The sequence below is a fragment of the Eublepharis macularius genome, chromosome 16 (genome assembly GCF_028583425.1).
Source record: "Eublepharis macularius isolate TG4126 chromosome 16, MPM_Emac_v1.0, whole genome shotgun sequence".
NCBI lineage: Eukaryota > Metazoa > Chordata > Lepidosauria > Squamata > Eublepharidae > Eublepharis > Eublepharis macularius.
Genome location: NC_072805.1, coordinates 49,136,874 through 49,158,265, shown reverse-complemented (window position 1 = coordinate 49,158,265; position 21,392 = coordinate 49,136,874). Strand labels below are relative to the sequence as shown.

The 21,392-nt window shown below is 56.5% G+C and overlaps 2 protein-coding genes across 2 annotated transcripts; both read left to right on the top strand.

The window, feature by feature from the left end:
• Window positions 1–870: 870 nt before the first annotated feature.
• Window positions 871–3,614, top strand: DHODH (dihydroorotate dehydrogenase (quinone)). Its single transcript, XM_055000298.1, has 9 exons — window positions 871–898; window positions 1,000–1,209; window positions 1,307–1,506; window positions 1,583–1,665; window positions 1,783–1,970; window positions 2,134–2,247; window positions 2,375–2,528; window positions 2,616–2,775; window positions 2,948–3,614. The coding sequence occupies exons 1-9, from the start codon at window positions 884–886 to the stop codon at window positions 3,000–3,002; spliced, it is 1,179 nt and encodes a 392-aa protein (XP_054856273.1). The 5' UTR covers window positions 871–883; the 3' UTR covers window positions 3,003–3,614.
• A 2,197-nt stretch (window positions 3,615–5,811) lies between these two features.
• DHX38 (DEAH-box helicase 38) lies at window positions 5,812–21,308 on the top strand. Its single transcript, XM_055000386.1, has 26 exons — window positions 5,812–6,348; window positions 6,500–6,687; window positions 6,769–6,882; window positions 7,034–7,199; window positions 7,376–7,494; window positions 7,585–7,661; window positions 12,115–12,270; window positions 12,410–12,571; window positions 12,661–12,768; window positions 13,129–13,250; window positions 13,341–13,478; window positions 14,144–14,330; window positions 14,457–14,642; window positions 16,242–16,382; window positions 16,495–16,605; window positions 16,685–16,801; window positions 17,569–17,676; window positions 17,768–17,880; window positions 18,093–18,301; window positions 18,401–18,555; window positions 18,630–18,785; window positions 18,861–18,995; window positions 19,820–19,945; window positions 20,043–20,138; window positions 20,908–21,029; window positions 21,134–21,308. Exons 1-26 carry the CDS (start codon window positions 5,951–5,953, stop codon window positions 21,216–21,218), a joined length of 3,795 nt encoding a protein of 1,264 aa, XP_054856361.1. The 5' UTR covers window positions 5,812–5,950; the 3' UTR covers window positions 21,219–21,308.
• Window positions 21,309–21,392: the final 84 nt, after the last annotated feature.

Below are 21,392 nucleotides of genomic sequence, written 5' to 3'. Positions count from 1 at the left end.
AGCAAACGCCCCGAAGTCAGGGTGGGTCAGCAAATGCAAGCAGCCTGGGAGAGCTGGGAGAGGACAGGGAGGAGAATGGCATCCCTAGCTGGACCTGCCCCTTCAGGGATCCCAGGCTTTGGGGGTCACAGAACCACCTGGGGGCGTGTTGTTTGGGGTGTTATGCTACCACTTAACAGGAAGCTTCAAAGGCAAGCAATGAGCCCACTGACGGAGGGATGCTGCACTGGGAGGGGAGATGCTGCCCCAGCTTTTGCCTGCTGCCTCCTGTGGTGGGAGCCGCTCAGAGGCACCCAGATTTCCCCTTATGACGGGCTTGTCTGTTGAGACCCAGAGACTCACCTGGCAACCTTTGCCTTTCCACCGAGTCCCCAAGGTGCTGGCACATAAGGAAAGGGGCTCGCTGGCACCAGAATCCCACAATTACCGTCCCCCTTGCCTTTCCCGTGGGGATGCTGGGCCATGTCTATGGCCTGTGCGGCACCTGGCACATGAGTTCTGCCATGAATGTTTGTCACAGGAGGAGGCAGGCAACAGAGGAGTTCCCTTCCAGGCGAAGGGGGGCCAAGACCGTGTGTGTGTGGGGGGGGGGCAGTCCCTGGCCAGTCTGCCCGGTGGCAGCTGCCTGGCCCCACCAACGCTTTCCTTCTGGCACTACCCGCTGCGGTTCCTGGGCAGCCCCTTCCCGGCAGCCGCGGGAGCAGAGGCTGGAGCGGGCCTCCTTTCCCGGGCGCTGAGACCGGGAGCAGCACCTCCCAGCAGCGCCGCCCCTCCTTCCAACAGCCCCGGGCAGGACCGGCGGGGCGCGGCTTCCTCGGAGGGGGCGGGGGCCTTGCGCCCTCCCCGGAAGGGCCGCCTCCTGCTGCCCGGCCTCCTCTCCGGCATGGCGGCGCTGCGGGTGAGGCGGGCGCGCGGGGCGGCGGCGCGGGGCGGCGCGGGCGGCGGGGCTGCTGCGGGGCCTGACGCCGCTCTCCTCCTTCTCTCCCCGCGGTGCTGCAGCGGCTGCGGGAGGCGGCGGCGGTGCTGGGCGGCGGCGGGCTGCTCTTCGCCTCGGCGCTGGCGCTGGCGGGCGACGAGCGCTTCTACGGCGGGCTGCTGATGCCGGCGCTGCAGCGGCTGGCGGGGCCCGAGGAGGCGCACGCGCTGGCCCTGCGCCTGGCCGCCCGCGGGCTCCTCCCGCGCGCCCCCCGCCCGGACGCGGCGCTCCTGGTGAGTCCCGGGCGAGCGGGCGGGAGGCAGGCCGGGAGGGCGGGAGGGGGGCCGACCGGGGGCGCCGCCGGCCTCACCGCCCGCCCTGGCCCCGCAGGAGACGGAGGTCTTCGGGCGGCGCTTCCGCAACCCGCTGGGGCTGGCGGCGGGCTTCGACAAGCACGGCGAGGCGGTGGACGGGCTCTTCCGGCTGGGCTTCGGCTTCGTGGAGGTGGGCAGCGTCACGCCGCAGCCGCAGGAGGGCAACCCGCGCCCGCGCGTCTTCCGCCTGCCCGAGGACCGCGCCGTCATCAACAGGTGCGCGGGGCGGGGCGGCCCGGGGCGAGGCGGGGCGGCCGGCCCCCCCTGCCCGCTCACGGCCCTCTCCCCGCAGGTACGGCTTCAACAGCCACGGGCACGCGGCGGTGCGGCGCCGGCTGTGGGCGCGGCGGGAGGCGCAGCAGCGGCTCGGCGAAGGTGAGGCGAGGCGGCCGGGGTCGGGGTCGGGGTCGGGGCCAGGGCGCGCCCCCGCCGGCCGGCCGGCCGGCCGCCCACGCCCGCTCTCTCTCTCTCTCTTCCCCCCCCCCCACAAAGCCGGGATGCCGCTGGGGATCAACCTGGGGAGGAACCGGAGCTCCGCCGACGCGGCCGCCGACTACGTGGCCGGGGTGCGCGCCCTGGGCCCGCTGGCCGACTACCTGGTGGTCAACGTCTCCAGCCCCAACACGCCGGGCCTGCGGGCGCTGCAGGGCAAGGGGCAGCTGCGCCTCCTGCTGGCCCAGGTGAGGGGGGGGCCGGGGCCGGGCCGCTTCTGCCCCAGCTGGATGGAAGGGGGGCGGCGGGGGGAGGCAACTCGTCCCCCCATCCAGCTTTCCGGCCCCCTTGAGGGCTTGGCAGTGACAGCGGGGCTGCCTTCGGGGCCTCGCCACACATCTTTTGGGGCAGGTGCTGGCAGAGAGGGACGCTCTGACCTGCGAGCGGAAGCCGGCAGTGCTGGTGAAGATCGCCCCGGACCTCACTGCACAAGACAAGGAGGACATCGCCAGGGTGGTGTGTGAGGTGAGAAGGGCCAGGTGGGGCGGGCACGTCATCTCTCCCCCCCACCCCCGCAGCCCAGTTTCTGGCATGCACATCTTCCTCCCGCGTAGACTGTTGCACGAAGACTGGCTGGGGGCTCTTTTCCCAGACAGGCGTTGATGGGCTTGTGGTCACCAACACCACAGTGAGCCGCCCCAGCACTCTCCGTGGGGCTCTTCGTGATGAAGAGGGGGGCCTGAGCGGGGCTCCCCTGCGCCAGCTCTCCACTCAGACCGTCCGCGAGATGTACTCTCTCACCCAAGGTAACAGGGCAGGAGAGCTGGGAAGGGAGCTGTCGGTCACAGCAGTGCGTGAATCCCCCGCCCTACAAGCAATCTCTCTGCCTCCAGGCCGGGTACCCATCATTGGCGTGGGTGGGGTCTGCAGTGGTCAAGACGCCCTGGAGAAGATCCGTGCAGGTGCCTCCTTGGTACAGATGTACACCGCCCTTACCTATTGCGGGCCGCCTGTCGTAGGTGCTGTGAAGCAGGAGCTGGAGGCTTTGCTGAGGTGAGGAGGTGGCGGCCACAGAGGCTGAGCTCTGCCCAGGTCTTTACTGCTCTGCTCCCCAGCCTTGGCCGCAGCTGGAGGGCCAAAAGAGCTCAGCTTGGGTGCAGGGGATGAACTGAATAGGTGTGGGGCTGTGCTGTGCCATCGCCTAAGGCTACTTCCTTTTGTTCAGGAAACAAGGATTTCAGAGTGTCAAGGATGCTGTGGGAGCGGACCACCGCCTCTGAGGAAGCGTGGCTGAGAGCCACCCCAGCTGTGGCTGCTGCCACCACCCGGAGATGCCTGTTTGGGCAGAGTGGGGGTGGGGCTTGGTGATATCCCCGAGGCCTGCTCTTCTTTTCAGAGTGTCTCTCTTCTAGTCCCTCTGGGCACCATTGCTCCACATGTCAGTTTTTCAGTCAAGATTTTATTTCCTACACATTCTGGTAGCCTAGCAGCACCCTTTGTCTGGCATTGAAGGAACAAATGATGCAAACAGCAGCCCAGGTTGGACTCAGCTTCTTTGACCAAAAATTGAGTAGCAGTGCCAGACATGGATGGCAAGTTGATGCTGTGCACTGCTGGTGCTAAGGCCTTCCCCCTTACCTGCTGAGAATTGGCAAGGCCTGGTGTGAAATGTCTGTGCAGGGAAAGATGGGGAGGGCCCATTTGCGTGAAGCCTGGTGACTGGCCCAGGAATATGTCCTGCGCTCCCTCCCTCCATGTGCCTTGGTCTGTGGCTGGCACAGCTGAGGGGAAGGCCATGCTGCCACAACAGTCTTTTCTCTGGCAGCAGCTTTTGCCTTCTCCTTACATAAAGTTCTTGGCTCAGCGTCAGGAATAAAATGTAGTTTTGTTTACATCGTTGTTCCAGGTGTTGGTTTGATTTTACAGAGCAGTGTTTGGGATAAAGAACAAAGTTCCACTGGATACTCTGACCTTATCAAACTGGCCCCTTGATCTCTGCTGAAATCTGTCTGCAAAGTATTGCTGCCCTTTTCACCACCCTTGAAAGTTGCTTTGCTTCTGAAGGGGAGGGGGAGTGCAACTGGCCATAAGCTACCTGAGCCCCTCTCTGTGTGAACCTGTCTGTGTTGTCCTGTGACAAGCAGTTGCCATCTCCAGGAGAAAGCCATGGAAGGCCGTGGGAGGAGATGTCACAAGAGGCACCCCGTAGGATAGTTGTTTTAGGCTTTATAGCTATTCACTGGCAACTTGAATTGCCCCTGGCAGCTGAGGTAGGCTTAGAAGCAGAGAGGGACCAGGCCTGTTCTAGCTGCCTTGGAAAAGGCAGGTCCCATATTGACTTGAGCATGCAATAAAGGTGTAGGTTTATATTTGTCACTCTTGTGATCAAGATAACTAATAGGGGTGCAAAGCAAATATAAGAGCACAGTACAGGGTGCTATTTGCATAGTTAAGGCTCCCTATTGCTGCCTATACATCTGGAATATTGCAGAGCGGGGCAGCCTATCATCATACAGAGGAATACGTGGAATACTAGGAGGGTCTGGTGGGTGGCTCGGTAATGCTGGTAATGTGACAAGAGGATGCTTTCTTGGCTTCCTTCGGAGCCAGTTCTGTAATAGCAGCCAGGGCTCTGGTTGTTGTACAGGCTGGCTGTAGCTTTCTCTTGGGTAGGCCTACTGCCATTTGCAAGAACTGCACACTGCTCTCGAGAGCACTGGTTGTGTGTGCTTGCAGCAGCCCAGCAGTTAGCTCCTGCCTTGGTTGCTGGGAGTGATGCCTTGCTCCCAGACTGTTGGAGGAAGTCACAGAAAAAAGAGGCAGGTATGCCAGCATTGCTGTCTACTCTGCCAGCTAGGCCCTCTCTATCAGTTGCTGGTACTGATGACTTTTGCATAGCAGGAGAGTGCTTTTTGGCCTGTAAGTGCTGCCTCAGTGGCACCTGTGTCAGACTCGCCCCTGGCCCTGGAGAAGGGGATGCTGAGATGCAGTGAGCCCAGTCCTCTGGCAGGTACAGTTTGCTTCCCTGGAAGCTGGGCTGTTGGGCTTAGGCTCTTCATAAGCTCAGGCTGAAAGACTATGATGGAACTAGAGGCCAGTATGCCTGTCAAATGGCTGCCAGCTGCCAGGAAGTCAAGGTGGTTTTTCCCTAGGAGGGGCCCACCCACTACGCCTGGTACCCACAGGACAAGGTGGCAGAGCTGTTTGGGGCTAGGTAGGAAGCCCCCCACCCCGGAAGTTTGGGGTGTCCTGCCCACGAAGCGTCTGTCTCTCTCGGCTGACAATCGGTGAGGGCTGTAGATCCCCTCGGAGGGGAGGGGCCAAGCGCGAGGGCCTTGGGCGTCCCATCGGTGGGATTTCTGGTCCCAGCCTCCAGGAACTCCCCTCCTCTCCCTCCAGGCATTCGCCTGCCCCCTTTCCCGCGCTGCCGGGCTCGTCTGGGGCCGGTGACGTGCAGCAGGCGGGCTTTCGTCCCGGGCGCCAGACCCCGCCTGGGCCCGGGGCAGCTCCTGCCCCCGTCGAGGCCAGCGGGCCGGGCCCAGGGGCGCTTGGGACGGCCGGAGCGTGACCGCCGCAGGAAGAGCCTGCGGGGCCTGCGCCGAGCCAACCGCCTGGGCTGGAGGGCGTCCGAGCCGCTCTTCGCGGGCCGCGGCGGAGCCATCGGCCTTTCCCGCGGGCGCGCCGGAAGGACCGAGCCAGGCCGCCTCCACCCTCCCTTCCGGGCCGCGGCCATTTCCCCTCCTCAGACCGGAAAGGGGAACTAGGAGCCGTCCGATAGCGCCCAGGAAGTCCCGCCCCCAGGCACCGGAATTGACTCGTAGGAAAGGGTCCATCGCCATGACGTGTCGGGCGAGACCCGGTGATGCGATCACAGTAGAGCGCAGAGTTCTAGCAGAGCAGCCCCTTTCCCTTGTTTGCGGACGTAAAATCACTGCGGTTCGCGGGAGGCGGCGAGGAGCCCGGATGTAGCGCCTCTCTGGCCCCGGCCCCGCCCCCCGCGCTGGATCGCGTCCTCTGAGGTTGCCCCGCCCAGGGCCGGGTCAGCGGCGCCGCCTCGGCGTCTCTATGGTGCGCGGGGAGGCCAGAGCGGCCGGCGCGGGGCACTGTGGGGCGGGCAATGGCGTCGCCCGGGTGCTGAGGCGAGAGGCGGCCCGGGCTCCGAGCTCCTTTCCGGACCGGCGACGCTCTGGCTGCCGCCGCCTCCCGCTCCCCCGGCCCGGGGGTGGCGATGGGCGACGGTGCCGCGGCCTGCGCGGAAGGGGCGGCGGCGGAGGAGGCCTCGCTGCACCGGCTGGCGGGGCTGGAGCCCGAGGGGCAGGTGGGCGGCCTGGTGCTGAAGAAACGCGGCGCGGCGGCGGCGGGTGGCGGCGAGCAGCACGTCTTCAAGCGGCCCGCCCCGCGCACCTCCCTGCTGGGCCTCGACCTGCTGGCCGCCCAGAAGCGCCGCGAGAGGGAGCGCGAGGCCGGCGACGGGAAGCGCGTCCGCCTCCCCACCGACAACGACGGGCCCGGCGGCGGCAAGGACGCCTCCGCCCAGGAGCAGCGGCAGGACCGGGACCGGGATCGGGACGGCGCCGAGCAGGAGGGCGAGGGCGCCGCATCCGGGCGCAGCAGCCGCAAGGACAGGTGGGGCGGCCCTCCCTGCCGCTCCCGCGGCCCCCGTTTGCTGGGGCCTTGGCCGGCGTTCTTGCGAGGAAGGGGAGCTGCATGCCTGGGGGGGGGTCCCCCAGTGGTTGAGCTGATCTTCTCCTTCCTTGTGTTCTCTTCCCCCCCGCAGACATTATCGTTCAGCCCGGGTAGAGACGCCGTCCCACACCGGGGGTGTCAGCGAGGAGTTCTGGGAGCGCAGCAGGCAGCGGGAGCGGGAGCGGCGCGAACAGGGAGTCTATGCCTCTTCCAAGGAGGAGAAAGAGCGGAAAAGAGACCACGGGCGGGAGCGGGACCACGAGCGCAAGCGGGACCGAGGTAATCCTTCTGTTTTCCTGAGCAGCCCTCACCTCCTGTTCCAGGGGTGGGAGCTTGACTGATCACAGGCTGTCTCAACAGACGAGCGGGAGAGAAGCCGGCACAGGAGCAGCAGTCGGTCTGAGAAGGATGGCTCCTCGGAGTGGAGCAGCGCTCGGAGGAATGAGCCAGACAGCCCTCGGCATCGACCCAAAGGTGTCCTCTCCTTCCTTGTTCTCCCCATTCTGTGGGACAGGATCCTCTGTCTCCAGGAAGAGCTCAGTCAGAGCCACTGTGGGGTTCTGTGAGGCCACAGGGGCTAGAATGGCATAAGGTCACACGTGGCCTGTTTCCTTTCTGCATCCAGATGCGGCTACGCCTTCCCGTTCCAGTTGGGAAGAGGAGGATAGTGGCTACAGTGGTTCACGCCGCTCCCAGTGGGAGTCTCCCTCTCCGGTGCTCTCCTGTCGAGACTCTGAACGAAGTCACCGGGCAGCAGCAACCCGGGATAGTGACAGGCGTGACCGTGACCGGTAGGGAGTTGTGGGGAGTAGTGGAACCTGTTGTGGGGTTGAGTGGCTGTTACAGGGATGGACTAAGTGCATCCTGGGGTAGGTCATGGGGCTGGTGATGACAAATGTTAGGCTTCGGCATCTGTAGCTGGTGATGCCTTTTGGAGCCAGCTTTTCTCATTGTGTGATTTTGACAGGTCTGTGAGAAGTAAATATCCCGAGGAGACGCCATTGCCAACTCCATCCTACAAATACAATGACTGGGCTGACAATCAACAAGTTTTGGGTGCACCACCCTGGCTTTCGAGGGGCAGAGGTGAGAGCCAGTTGGGAAAAGGGTATGTGTGTGTGCATGCTCTGGTGCCTGGGACCAGAGTTGGCAATTGACAACATTGTCCTTTTCCAGGGAGGCGTGAAGAGGGAGAGGATGGTATTGCCTTTGAAACAGAGGAGGAACGGCAGCAGTGGGAAGATGACCAGCGAGTGAGTGTGGCTGAGTGCCTCAAGGCTGCCAAAATTGGGGCCTTTGTCTCACCACCCCACCCCCTTTGTTTGAGGCTTGTTCCAAAGCGAGCTGATTTTTCATTTACGATCCAGGCAGCACACAGTAGGAGTAAGAAAGGGCCACAGTGGTTATACCTCAAAAAGGACAGTGCAGGAATGGAAAAAGCATAGAATAGGCAGCCAAAAAGAAAGGAGGGATTAAGGCATCTTTTGTAAGAGAAAAGGCTTTGGAGTCTGGAGTCTCTCATTAATAAAACGCACGCACAAGGAGTGAATAGGGTGCACAGAATTTTGTTTTGTTGAAAATCGTGATATTTAGGTGTCTATCAAAATTTTTAAAAAAGTATGTCAGCAAATATGGAAAAAAAAACAATGGCTCGCATGCTGGAAATATTCAGTCTGCGTTTCAGTTCCCAGAAAGGGGATGCCAAAGAGTACAGCAACTATTGGACCCTCAGGTTAATTTCCTCGGCAAGCAAAGAGATGCTTAGAATTTTACAGCAAAGTCTCTTACCGTACATGGGATGAGAAATGCCAGATGTTTAAGCTGGAGTCAGAAAAGGAAGAGGCACCAGAGGCCACACTACGCATTTACCATGGCTGACGAAGTACACCAGGGAATTTCAGAAGAAAATCAGCCTGTGTTTTATAGACTGCAGCAATGATTTTGATTGTGGTTCGTGAGAACATATGGATGGTGTTAAGAGAAATGAGGATGCCACAACATCTGATGGTTTTGGTGTGCAAACCGTACTCTTGATAAGAGGTTACTGGTAGGACAGAATATAAAGAAACAGAGGAGTTAGCCGTGTTAGTCTGTAGTAGCAAAATCAAAAAGAGTCCAGTAGCACCTTTAAGACTAACCAATTTTATTGTAGCATGAGCTTTCGAGAATCAAGTTCTCTTCGTCAGATGCATGGTACAGAAACTGGTCAAATATAAAAGAGGAGGAGGGAGAGGGGAGAGAAGGGGACATATATCAGAAGGGGACAGGATGCAATTAGCGGGGAGGCAACCAAAACATTCCTTTGCTAGTAAATGTAAACATCTCCTTTTGGTGTGGAGTCAGTTTGCCGTGTTAGTTTGCAGCAGTAAAAACATCCAGTTCCTATGTAGTATAAGCCTTCGATAACCACAGCTCTCCCTGCCAGATGCATCTGACAAAGAGAACTGTGGTCCCCAAAAGCTGCATCTGGCAGGGAGAGCTGTGGTTATCGAAGGCTTATACTACATAGGAATTGGATGCTTTTACTGCTGCAAACTAACATGGCAAACTGACTCCACACCAAAAGGAGATGTTTACATTTACTAGCAAAGGAATGTTTTGGTTGCCTCCCCGCTTTTTTTTTTTTTTTTTTTTTTTTTTTTTTTATAAATTTTTTTATTTTTCATAACTACAAAACACTACACCAGACTATCACAAGGAAAGGGAAGAGGGAAGGGACAAAGGGGAGTGGAAAAAGAAAAAGGGGGGGAATGAACTACAAACACTAAACACTACACTTCAATGTTTCCCTTCATACTGTCATAATACAAAAATAGCTCCATAGAATAATGATGGAGTGGTTAATCATACAGAGAATAAACATTTCAAATTCTGATTAAACTTTCCTCCCCCTTCTGGGTCCCGGACGCAATTCTCTCTGTGCAACTGCTGTTGCAATGCTCTCCTCCTCCCCCCCCCTCCGGCTCCTCCTTTTCTTCGTTCTTGGTGCAGCAGAGTTCTGGGTTTTTATTCTCAAAATCCTTTAGTTGATCTTCTGATAATATCTTATAGGCCTGATCTTTATATCTGAACCATATTCCTTCCGGGAATAACCATTTGTACTTTATTCCATGGTCCCTCAGAAGAGCTGCAAACTTTTTATATTTAAAACGCCGTTTCCGGACTAGAAATGGAACGTCCTTCAAAATCTTGACTTTCAAACCCATAAAGTCCAAATCCGCATTGTATGAGTTATATAGGATGGTGTCCCGAATCTTTTTAGTTGAAAAGTCAATAATGATCTCACGAGGCAACTGTCGCTTTGTTGCATATTTTGAAGAAGCCCGACGGACCTCCAAAATGGCGCTTTTAACCTCTTCTTTAGTCGTCCTCGCGGGTGTCGCCAGTAATTCCGAGACCAAATCCCACAGATCCTCATTTTCCTCCTCTTTTACGTTTTGGAGACGCAAAATTGTCTGCGTTCGTTCCACTTGTAGCCCGATCAGTTGGTTCTCTACCAACTTCAGCTCCTTTTTTGTAGCCTTCACAAGTGACGCACTTTCCAGAGCAGACTTTTCTGCCCCCCCCGCTGCTGCCTTAATGGTTTTCACCTCGCTTTCAATTAAGCCCACCCTTTGATCAGTTTCGTTCAGCTTGTCAACAAAGGGTTTTATGGCTTCCACCACCGCCCTGCGCACCAATTCTTCGAGCGACTCCCCTTTCTGCAAGGTGGCCGAGATTGACTTACCGAGAGCGGGACTTTGCTTCTTTGCTGCCATTTTGGGGGGGGGGGGGCGCCAACAAAATTCTGGAACTCCACGAAGGGGAAGAACGAGTCTTCTTCAGATCAACCTCTCCTTCACAAACGCTTGTAAAACAGAAGGGATTCGCTTGTTTACAGGCTTCCGCCTGTTTCTTTTACTTGCCGTTTCTCGTTGCCCGGCGGCACTCGAGGCGCCGCGCACATCTGCCGGCCTCCATAGGGACAAACGGGCAATTCCCTCCCCGCATTGGTTTCGGGGAGTTCTTCCCGCCGCGTCCCGGACCCTGGCTCCCTCCCTGGGAGTCCTGGGGGCTAATCCTTGCAGATCAGCCGCCCGGTCAGGGTGCCCGGTCGTTTCCTCCCGGACCAGCCGAGAGGAGCGTCCGGCATGGCTGAGAAAACGAAACCGAATCCGGTTGCCTCCCCGCTAATTGCATCCTGTCCCCTTCTGATATATGTCCCCTTCTCTCCCCTCTCCCTCCTCCTCTTCTGTATTTGACCAGTTTGTATCATGCTTCTGACGAAGAGAACTTGATTCTCGAAAGCTTATGCTACAATAAAATTGGTTAGTCTTAAAGGTGCTACTGGACTCTTTTTGATTTTATAGAGAAACAGAATGCTTTCCAATTGGAAAAGTCAACGATGGGAAAAGTTGAAGGTAGTAAGAAAAGAGGAAGACCCAAAATGAGATGGCTTGACTCAATAAAAGAGGCCACATTCTCCAGTTGCAAGATGTGAGCTAGCCTATTAATGAGAGGAAGTTTTGGAGTCCTTCATTTATAGGGTTGCCATAGGTTAAAGGCAACTTAACAACATGTGATGGACATCCTCTTTACAGCTCCTGTGAGGAAGGAAAGCCTGAAGGGGAATGGAACCACACGCTGACTACAGAAAGCCCGGCTGCTTACTAGTTTTCTTGGTTTTTCAGTGAGAGATTCTTTCATTTGAATAAGGGCAGCTGATGAGGTTCTTACAATGGACCTTCTAAGACGCTTGGCAGGCAGCAAGGCACCAAGTTGGGTAATCACTGGGTTAGGTTCGTGGAGGCGAGAGATCCATCAATGGTTAGCAGCTGTATTGACTAAAGGGAATCTCTGCGCCCAGAGGCAGTTAACCTCTTGGTTAGTAGCTAGTATGCAGTGTCAGGGGGACAGCCTTGGCTCCCGTGCCCTGGTGGTGGGTCCTTCCAGGCAGTAGGTCGGCCAGTGTGAGAAACAGGAAGCTGGACTAGATGGGTTCTCCTTCGTCGGATGCAGACGGCTCTTCTGGTGTTCTGAAGGGAGGTGGTTGTGTGTGTTTGTCCCTGTCCAGCAAGAGCCCCGAGTAGCTTCTTTCTCTGAACTGCATGGAGAGGGGCTTCTAGAGGAGCCAGGTGTACTTTGAATACTGGCGGCTGGCTGAGTGAGGTTTGCCGTTATGTCTGAGTGAGTCAATTCAAATTCAGTTGCACGACCAAAGTGAAATGACAACATACCTGTTCTCTGGAGACGGCCGGGTGTTCTGTGAAAGGGCTTGGATTTTCAGCTGTAGTGGAGCATTTATGGTGAGGCTGTCAGGATCTGGAGAACTGAGGTGGCACACTGGTTAGCATGCCGGATTAGGGTTTGTGAGAGTGAGGCCCTCAAACTCACTGGTGGGCCTTCAGCCAGTCATTCTGTCCCAGGCTAAGCCTCCCCTTCCCTCCCACACAGGATGGTTGCCATGGTAAGCCGAGTCAGAAAAAGCCACACCCACATACTCTCATCAGGTCCTTGGAGGAAGAGGGGATCCAAACAGAGGCAGAGGGGCTTGCTGTCCTTGGGGAGGGGGAGGGCCCCTGTTTGGGAGCCCAAGAGGGCAGTCCAGCACCGTAGGCCTTTGCTTTGTGCTCCAACGCACTGGCTGCCTCCAGTGGAGAAGGGGAACGTGGCTGGCAGGACTGGTTGGCCAGCTCTGCTCACGACTCATTTCCTTCCTTTGCCCAGCAAGCGGACCGGGACTGGTATATGATGGATGAGGGCTACGATGAGTTCCATAACCCTCTGGCTTCTTCATCTGAAGAATATGTCAGGAAGCGGGAGCAGCACCTGCAGAAGCAGAAACAAAAGCGCATCTCTGCTCAGCGCAGGCAGATTAATGAGGTGAGGTGGGCGTATCCTGTTTGTGGGCTGGTGGGAACGCAGCAGCAGCAGCAGCGTTTGGGCCCCGTGGCTGCTGCAGCTACTGTCATGGGGGGAGGGGAGAGATTGTGCGACTTCATGTGGCCCTTCTGCTTTGCAGGACAACGAGCGCTGGGAGACTAATCGTATGCTGACCAGTGGTGTGGTGCACCGCTTGGAGGTAGATGAAGACTTTGAGGAGGACAACGCTGCCAAGGTTCACCTCCTGGTTCACAACCTGGTGCCTCCTTTCTTGGATGGGCGCATTGTCTTCACCAAACAGGTGAGAGGGTTTGCGTAGGGTGGGAGGCGCGACAGTGGGAGTGGCTGCCTGTTCCTTGCGTATCACTCTTGCTTCCATGTTTGTTCTAGCCGGAGCCAGTCATTCCCGTCAAGGATGCCACTTCAGACCTGGCACTCATTGCCCGCAAGGGCAGTCAACTTGTGCGCAAGCACCGGGAGCAGAAGGAGCGCAGGAAGGTATGTGGCTGCCTCCTCCCTTGGCTGGAGGGTTTGGCTTAGGTCTCTCAGTTGGGCAGCCAGAAGATTTGCCTCACTTGGCCAAACTTGCTTAGGGAGCAAGAATGCAGAGTCTTGCAGCATTTTGATACAAATGGCTTGAGCGGAGCATCAAGTCCACGAGGAAAAGAGCTGTGTCGGTTTATCCTCATGAGAACCTCGTTGCCTGAACTGCTCAGGAGGGAGTGTGGTTTGTTTTAATATGGCACCGGCACCTTCCTGTTAAAGGAGGAAGTGGAGAACTGTTGGGGTGAAGGGTGAGCCGCTGCTGTCTGGTTGAGGCACAGCAAGGGTGTAAATCTCTGCTATTGACTTGGGCAGGCCCAGCACAAGCATTGGGAGTTGGCAGGCACCAAGCTGGGGAACATCATGGGCATCAAGAAGGAGGAGGAGGAGGAGGGAGCAAGCCAGGTCTTGGCAGAGGACGGCACAGTGGATTACAGGTAGGCTCCAAACCTGTTTGGGTCGAGGTGAGAGGGTGGCGGAGCAGCGGTGACTGTGAGGGGCTGATGCCTCTGAATGCCTTCTCTTAGGACAGAGCAGAAGTTTGCTGATCACATGAAAGAAAAGAGTGAAGCCAGCAGTGAGTTTGCCAAGAAGAAGTCAATTGTGGAGCAGAGGCAGTACCTGCCAATCTTCGCTGTGCAGCAGGAGCTCCTGACGGTCGTTCGGTAACTCTCTGCTTGCCCAGTGGGGTTTTGGGAGGGCTGTAGGAGAGATTGTCCAGTTTTGCCAAAGCAATGGGACGTGGCTTTAAGCTGTATTCCTGCTGCTTCTGTGGATCTCGCTATGATTTATTCAGCAAAAAATTATATTTAGGTTGTATTGGATACCACAGTGCCTCATTATTAAAGGAATACATCTAATTTCCAATTGTCCAACTTAAGGTACAAGATGTGCCTCTTAAGTGTATGCTTTGGACATGTACAGTTATTTGGTACTTTTGAGAAAAATCGTTATTCATACTAATTTTGTATTAGAATGCTCATTTATTTTTGAAGATGTTTATATATTTTAAACTATTTGTCTGTTTCATGGAACGTAACTGACAGTCGACGTAAATGGACCGTCTGTGCCCTTACAGTTCTTAAAAGCGTCGGAAAGACAAAAGCACACTTACCATAATTTATTGGATTAAGGACCTTATAAACTTACCAACATTTGAGCATATCGTGTACTGAGAACAACTGTATATGGGCTTACTTAATATAGGTGAAGATCTTTTATAGAAGTTTATATAGAGAGTTGCCGCTTTCGGTTTTTTGGTTTCTTTTTTTCCTTTGTACAAATAAATAAAAATCCGTTTTTTAAAAAAGCCATTCTCTCTTTCTCACAGGGACAACAGCATTGTGATTGTGGTGGGAGAGACAGGCAGTGGCAAAACCACGCAGCTGACACAATACCTGCATGAGGACGGGTACACTGACTATGGCATGATTGGCTGTACGCAGCCCCGCCGGGTGGCTGCTATGTCAGTGGCCAAGCGAGTTAGTGAGGAGATGGGTGTGAGCCTGGGTGAAGAGGTGAGCGCAGTGTGCGTGGGAGGGGCCTGGGGGGTGGTTGTGCTGGGCCAAGGGAGGTATGTGGGGATGTTGAACTCTGCCTCCTCGGCTTACTGGGATGTGATGCGTTTGCTGCGTCTCCTGTAGGTGGGCTACGCGATTCGTTTTGAGGACTGCACTTCAGAGAATACTGTGATCAAGTACATGACTGACGGGATCTTGCTGCGCGAGTCTTTGCGTGAGGCGGATCTTGACCACTATAGTGCCATCATCATGGACGAGGCGCATGAGCGCTCCCTCAACACGGACGTGCTTTTTGGCCTCCTGCGTGAGGTCAGTGTTGTCTGGATCCTCTTAGGCATCAGTCACACCTCTTTGCCTGGGGGCGGGGGGGGGGGAGGGAAGGAAGGAGGTGCGTGATCTGTTCATGCCTTGTAGTTTGACCTCCTTGACACTGTGCATGCTGATGGGGCTTGGTGGTGGGGTGGAGGTGGGACTTGAAACCCCTGTCTCTTTCTCCACAAAGGGGGAGGGCATTCTATGGAGAGCAGTGTCCCGAGCAACCACTTCTTGATAAAACTGCAGGCTGCTTGCCATCCGGCACTAAATCAGGAGAGTCCCGTCTTCCAGAGACAGGGCTAGACTTTGGGTATCTGCACCTCCCCTTGCATGGGCCTTATAGCTGCTGGCCACTTTGGAAGGCTCAGCCTGCAGCACGCAACCCAAAACGTTGGAAATGGTAAACGCGGGGGTTTCGTTAGCGCTGTGAGTGCTGCTCGTCTGTGGGTTTGTTCCAGCACCCCTGCAGCTTTCCCAAGGAAGCAACAGCTGGTGTGCTGATGAAAAGCCATCTGCTTGGGCAGGGTGTTTTGACACACTGTAGGTGAAAAGCTGTAGGAAGCATTTCATTGTCCACGTGCCAATGCTTGTGTGTGGGTAGGGCTGCTATGTTAATAATAACAATAATAATATTCAATTTATATATTGTCCTTCAGGATGACTGAGAGTGGTTTACAAAGTATGCCATTATTATTATTATTATTATTATTATCAACAAACACCCTGTGAGGCGGGTGGGGCTGAGAGAGCTCCGAGAGAGCTGTGACTGACCCAAGGTCACCCAGCTGGCTTCAAGCGGAGGAGAGAGGAATCAAACCTGGCTCTCCAGATTAGAATCCTGCTGCTCTACACCAAACTGGCTCCACACAACAGTGGCTTGTCCCCCCCCTCATGAAATCCGTTTGCGTAATGCTAGCGGAGGGCTGGTAAGGCGCTCAGAATTGCCTGCCTTTGCCCGTGGAACAGGCAGGATCAGTAACCCTCCCCAGGGCTCCCTTTTCCAGCATTTTATAGTGCAAATGGGGAGGGGGGGGGCTTTTGGCGCTGACAGGGTCTTTTGCTCCTGGGCGGTGTGTTCAGGGTTTGATAGTGCAGGTAGAGATCTTTGAAGTGTGCCACACTTTGACTCTTGGGCTGAAGTGTGCGTTTAGTAAAACTGCTGCTTTAAGTTTTCCTTCCTAGTGGGCAGATCCTCTTCCTGTCAAGTTAGCAGGGCGAACCTTGAGAGTTCGTAAGTGCAGGACGGCCAGTCGGGCGTCATCTAAGTTTGCGCTGCTGCCTCAAAGAGACCTTTTTGTTGTTTACTTCAGCAGAACTGGGAGCCAGCAGGTCCTTCGCCAGCACTCTCTATGAGAATTGCCAGGCCTTATGTCTGACAGCATTGAGCAGCCAGTCTGGCAAAGGCTGTAGTATCGCACAGTCCCTTTTCTTACAAGCAGCGTGTTCTGACTTTTTGAGGGCCATGTGTTTTCTAATGGGATTGCTTTAGCTGAGAAAATTGGCAGCACCCTCGCTTGAGGGAGCCACGTGTGTTCGCCTACTGGTAGGCAAGAAACGGGCTCTGTGACCCTCCTTCTTGTAACCCCTCTCCAGGTTGTGGCCCGGCGCTCGGACCTAAAGCTGATTGTCACCTCAGCCACCATGGATGCAGAGAAATTTGCTGCTTTCTTCGGAAATGTCCCCATATTCCATATCCCTGGCCGGACTTTTCCCGTAGATGTCCTCTTCAGTAAGGTGCATGGGCGCTCTGAACGGTTGCCGTCTTTTGTGTCCCCCTGCCACGGAATCCTGAAGGGGGTGGTGGTGGTGTCTGGAAGGGGGGGGTCACAATTTCTCTCCCTTCCAGACCCCGCAAGAAGACTACGTGGAGGCAGCAGTGAAGCAGGCCTTGCAGGTGCACCTGTCGGGTGCTGCAGGAGACATCCTCATCTTCATGCCTGGCCAGGAGGATATTGAGGTGAGCCCCACGGCCGCCCCCCTTTCTGCCGCCCCCTCCCCTGCAGGAACATGCCTGACTCCCCCTCCCGCTGTTGCAGGTCACCTCAGAGCAAATTGTGGAACAGCTGGAGGAACTGGAGAATGCCCCTGCGCTGGCCGTGCTGCCCATCTACTCCCAGCTGCCCTCGGACCTGCAGGCCAAGATTTTCCAGAAGGTGGGTTCAAAGGGAGCGTGTGTGCCTGCGACTCTCCCCTCCTGGAGGCTTGTCTGTCTGGAGCCTCTGTGCAGCTGGTGTTGAAGAGGCGTACAGCCTGTCAACGTCTGCACTAGCAAGAGGAGCCTCTTAGAGGTGTATACCTGCCCCCCTCCCCCAGCTCAGTTGTGTCCTACCAGGTTCAAGCCCCAGAAATCTATTCTAGGATCAGGCTTGGCCTAGAGGGAGGGGAAGTTCCACAGTTGCAATGCAGCCTTGCTTTCTAGGAAAACCATGCAGAAGAATAGAAGCAGAGGCAAGCTAGACGTGAAAGTGGGCCCCCAAGCACAGTAAGAACCAGGCCGATGTCCATGAACAGCTGGGGTTGAGTGCAGGGGCCTGGAGGGGGACGTGGGGCTGGAGCAGAGCGGCAGGCGCAAGCCCAGCAGTGAGTGATGTCCTGAAGGGCACCAGAAGTGGGGAAGGCCTGGCTAGTCTTTGGGCAGCGTCCAGAATCCTCAGCTGGTGGTGTCCGAGAGAGGCTGGCCCACCTGTGGTTTGCAGGGGGGTGGGTGCAAGTATCCAGTGCCATCGTGAACTCTTAATAACGTAAGAGAAGCCATGTTGGATCAGGCCAAAAACCAGGAGTCCTCAGGAGGTCTGCCAGTGGGGAAGGGACACTAGGAGCCCTCCCACTGATTGCTCCCCCCCCCCCGCAAAAAACACCAAGAATGTAGAGCATCACTGCCCTAGACGGAGAGTTCCATCCAACTCTTCATTCCTGGCAGGCCCCAGATGGAGTCCGGAAGTGTATAGTGGCCACCAACATTGCAGAGACTTCCCTGACGGTTGATGGGATCATGTTTGTGATAGACTCTGGCTACTGCAAGCTGAAGGTGAGGGCGGTGAGGCTCAGTGCGGGAGGGCGGGGCTTGTGGCCTGAGGGCTGGACTGAGGCCCTGGCTTCTCTTGTCCCTTGTGTCCCAGGTCTTTAACCCACGGATTGGCATGGATGCCCTGCAGATCTACCCAATCAGCCAGGCCAATGCTAACCAGCGCTCGGGCAGAGCTGGGAGGACTGGCCCCGGCCAGTGTTTCAGGTAGGAGCTGTTCTTACGTAAGGTCCCTCCCGTTTGCTTCTGTTTCATTCCCTTCAGTTAGACTTTACCTTTCTTGCCAAGACAGAAGGCAAATCACATCATTTAAAAAATGGTAGAACACATACAATTGTTAAAACGGTGAAAAGGAGGCAGGGGGTGTCCGTGTGTCCCTGCCTGTGCCTCCTGTAGCCTTGCCTCTCTTTCCTGGGCAGGCTGTACACTCAGAGCGCCTACAAGAATGAGTTGTTGACCACTACCGTGCCAGAGATCCAGCGTACAAACCTGGCCAATGTGGTGCTTCTGCTGAAGTCCCTGGGGGTGCAGGACCTTCTGCAGTTTCACTTCATGGACCCCCCTCCAGAAGACAACATGCTCAACTCCATGTACCAGCTGTGGATCCTTGGGGCACTGGACAACACAGGTGGGAGAGGTGGCTGCCCTGAAGGTGCCTCAGGGCTGAGTGCAGGGGGGAGGCTTGCCAGAGCTCACCTCATCTCCCTGATGCTGCCTTCCTCTGCAGGAGGGCTGACGTCGACAGGCCGCTTGATGGTGGAGTTCCCCCTGGATCCAGCCCTATCCAAGATGCTGATCGTCTCCTGCGACATGGGGTGCAGTTCGGAGATCTTGCTCATCGTCTCCATGCTCTCCGTCCCGGCCATCTTCTACCGGCCCAAGGTGTGTCAGTCCTCCAGACCTCACGTCCTCCTCCCAGGGTGCCTGCTGCTTCACTAAACCTTGCTACCCTGTAGGGCCGGGAGGAAGAGAGTGACCAAGTCCGGGAGAAGTTTGCTGTTCCGGAGAGCGATCACCTGACTTACCTGAACGTGTATCTGCAGTGGAAGAACAACAGCTATGCCACACTGTGGTGCAATGAGCATTTCATCCATGCCAAGGCCATGCGCAAGGTGCCTGCTTGGGGGAGGGAGGGGCTGGGATGGACTGGTGGAGGTCCGGGAGCCTGACCATTGCTGCGCTTCCAGGTGCGGGAAGTGCGTGCTCAGCTGAAGGACATTATGGTGCAGCAGCGCATGAGCTTGGCTTCCTGTGGCACGGACTGGGACGTCATCCGCAAGTGCATCTGTGCTGCCTACTTCCACCAGGCTGCCAAACTGAAGGTGAGGGTGGGGCAACTGGGTATTTTGCACGGCTGGGTTGGGCACCTGGATGCCTCCTGTAAACTCATTCAGGCCGCTGTTCACGTTCTGCTGCACCTCCTTCAGCCGCTGCCCCTGCTGGAGGAGAGGCTGGCTGCCAGTCCACTTCCCTACTTTGAACCAGACTGTTCCAGGCCACAAACAGCCCTCGTCTCCCAAGGCCCCACAGCAGCACCTGCATCCCCTCTTAGGTCGTAGTGGCAATAACAATGCAACACAGTGTCATCATCCCCCCCACAGTGCTGCTGGGGAGCTGGGGCTGAGAGGAGAGGCTTCAGGACCACCCGGTAAACCCATGGTGGTGGTGAGCTTGGAACCGGCCAAGTACAGCATCACCGCTCGGTTACTTAACTGCCACACCACACCCGCTCTCTGTCTCTGGCCTGCATGCCTGCTTCCAGGATTTCCCGTGGCTGGGTGGTAGTCCAGATGTCTTGGAGCCCTTTGGGCCGCCCAGTTGCCAAACAGTGGTTCTTTCTCATGCCACGCTGGCCTGAGGCGGCTTCTGGGGGAAGTGCTGTGTGTGTGTGTGGGGGGGGGGGGCAGAGAGCACTACCAGCGTCTTCATTTGGTTCAGCTAATCAGGACGGTGCCTCACTGTTAAGGCTCATTCTCCATGTCTGGCCTTTGGAAGCACCTTCCCCCCACCCCCGCCCCGGCTATCCTGTGCCAGCCCCTGCCTCCTCTTCCCCCTTTTGCCCTGCTTGAGGGAACTTGCACTGTTTATGCCTGTTGAATGTGGTAAGAGGCCGGCTGAGTGATGTTAACTGCCTTCTCTGGTGCAGGGCATTGGGGAATACGTCAACATCCGCACAGGAATGCCCTGCCATTTGCACCCTACCAGTTCACTTTTTGGCATGGGCTACACGCCAGACTACATTGTCTACCATGAGCTTGTAATGACCACCAAGGTGAGTTGTGGGTGGGGAGCAGCTGTGACTGCAGCCTACTTTGGGGGGCTGGAAGTGCTAGGCCCTCCATCCCATCGCTTCCCCCTTCTCTTTGCAGGAGTACATGCAGTGTGTCACAGCTGTGGATGGTGAGTGGCTGGCTGAGCTGGGCCCCATGTTCTACAGCATCAAGCACGCTGGCAAGTCACGGCAGGTAAGGAGAATGACTAGCGAACACTACCCCGACGTGCTACTCTGAAGCCTGCCTGGGAACGCCAGCGGCATGTGGCAACCTGCAGCATGAGCCACCCCGATGCTGCTCTGGCTGTGGCTCAGTTTCCTGGTTCACTTCCAGAGATTGGTGCCCCCTGTGGCTGGGAAGGGCTGCCTCTGCCCACAGCACCCCTTTGTCTCTTTAGATAGGCTCTTTCAGGGGCAGCTCTGTATTTATGGAGGCCCCCTGAAGAGCTGGGGGCCTTTGCTGTCCTGGCTGTTGGGAAAGGCTGCAACAAAGCTGAGAGTGGGCTTTTAACTGCTTTTATGCTGTTGGTCACCTCTCTGGGGGTCATGAGTTGCTCAGCAGAAGGTGGGGTGGAGGGAGAAGGCAGTCTGTTCTGCACCATGGTCATGCACCCAGTTCCACTATGCTAGCAGCTGGAAGCTCCGTTTTCTACTGGGCAGCTGCCGAGGGAGGAACCAAGTGCAGCTGGCAGCTGCTTGGGCATGCAGAGAGGGGGTGAAAAGGCCGGCTGCTCTGGTGCCTCATGCGAGGCCTTCTGTCTGGCCCTGTAGTCCAGGGCAGGGATGGACCGCTGGTCCAGTTAAGCACTCAAGCACCTGTCAAGATGCAGGGACAGCACAGGTGATGCCTGAGGAATCTGCCCCCTAACACTACCGGTGAACTGGGGGAATCGAACGTTGAACAATGAAATCTACACAATTCTAAAATCTGCCTTTTGGCTGCTTGCCTCTTACTTCCCCAGGAGAGCCGTCGGCGGGCCAAAGAAGAAGCATCTGCCATGGAAGAAGAGATGGCGCTGGCAGAAGAGCAGCTCCGTGCCCGCCGAGAGGAGCGAGAGCGCCGCAATCCAATGGGCAGTATCAGGTAGGCGTGGCAGGTGCAGGAGCAGGGCACGTGCGAGCGTTGGCTTGTGGCCTGGCTGGCTGCAGGAGTGCTGTGGCTCACTCTTCTCCCTCGTCTCTCCACAGGTCAACAAGGATCTACACCCCTGGGCGGAAGGAGCAGGGCCAGCCTGGGACACCTCGACACACCCCTGCTCGCTTTGGCCTGTAGCCTGTACATAAGTCGCTGCTGTGCTCGGTTGGGCAGGGCCCATCTTGGGGGGGCGGGGACACAGAAATAATTTTATTGTTTATATAAACATTGCTGCTTCTTGAGCTTCCTTGGTCTGTTGCTTTGTGCCAGAAGAGCAGAGGTTTTAGTATGTGTTTGCCAATGATAACCGGG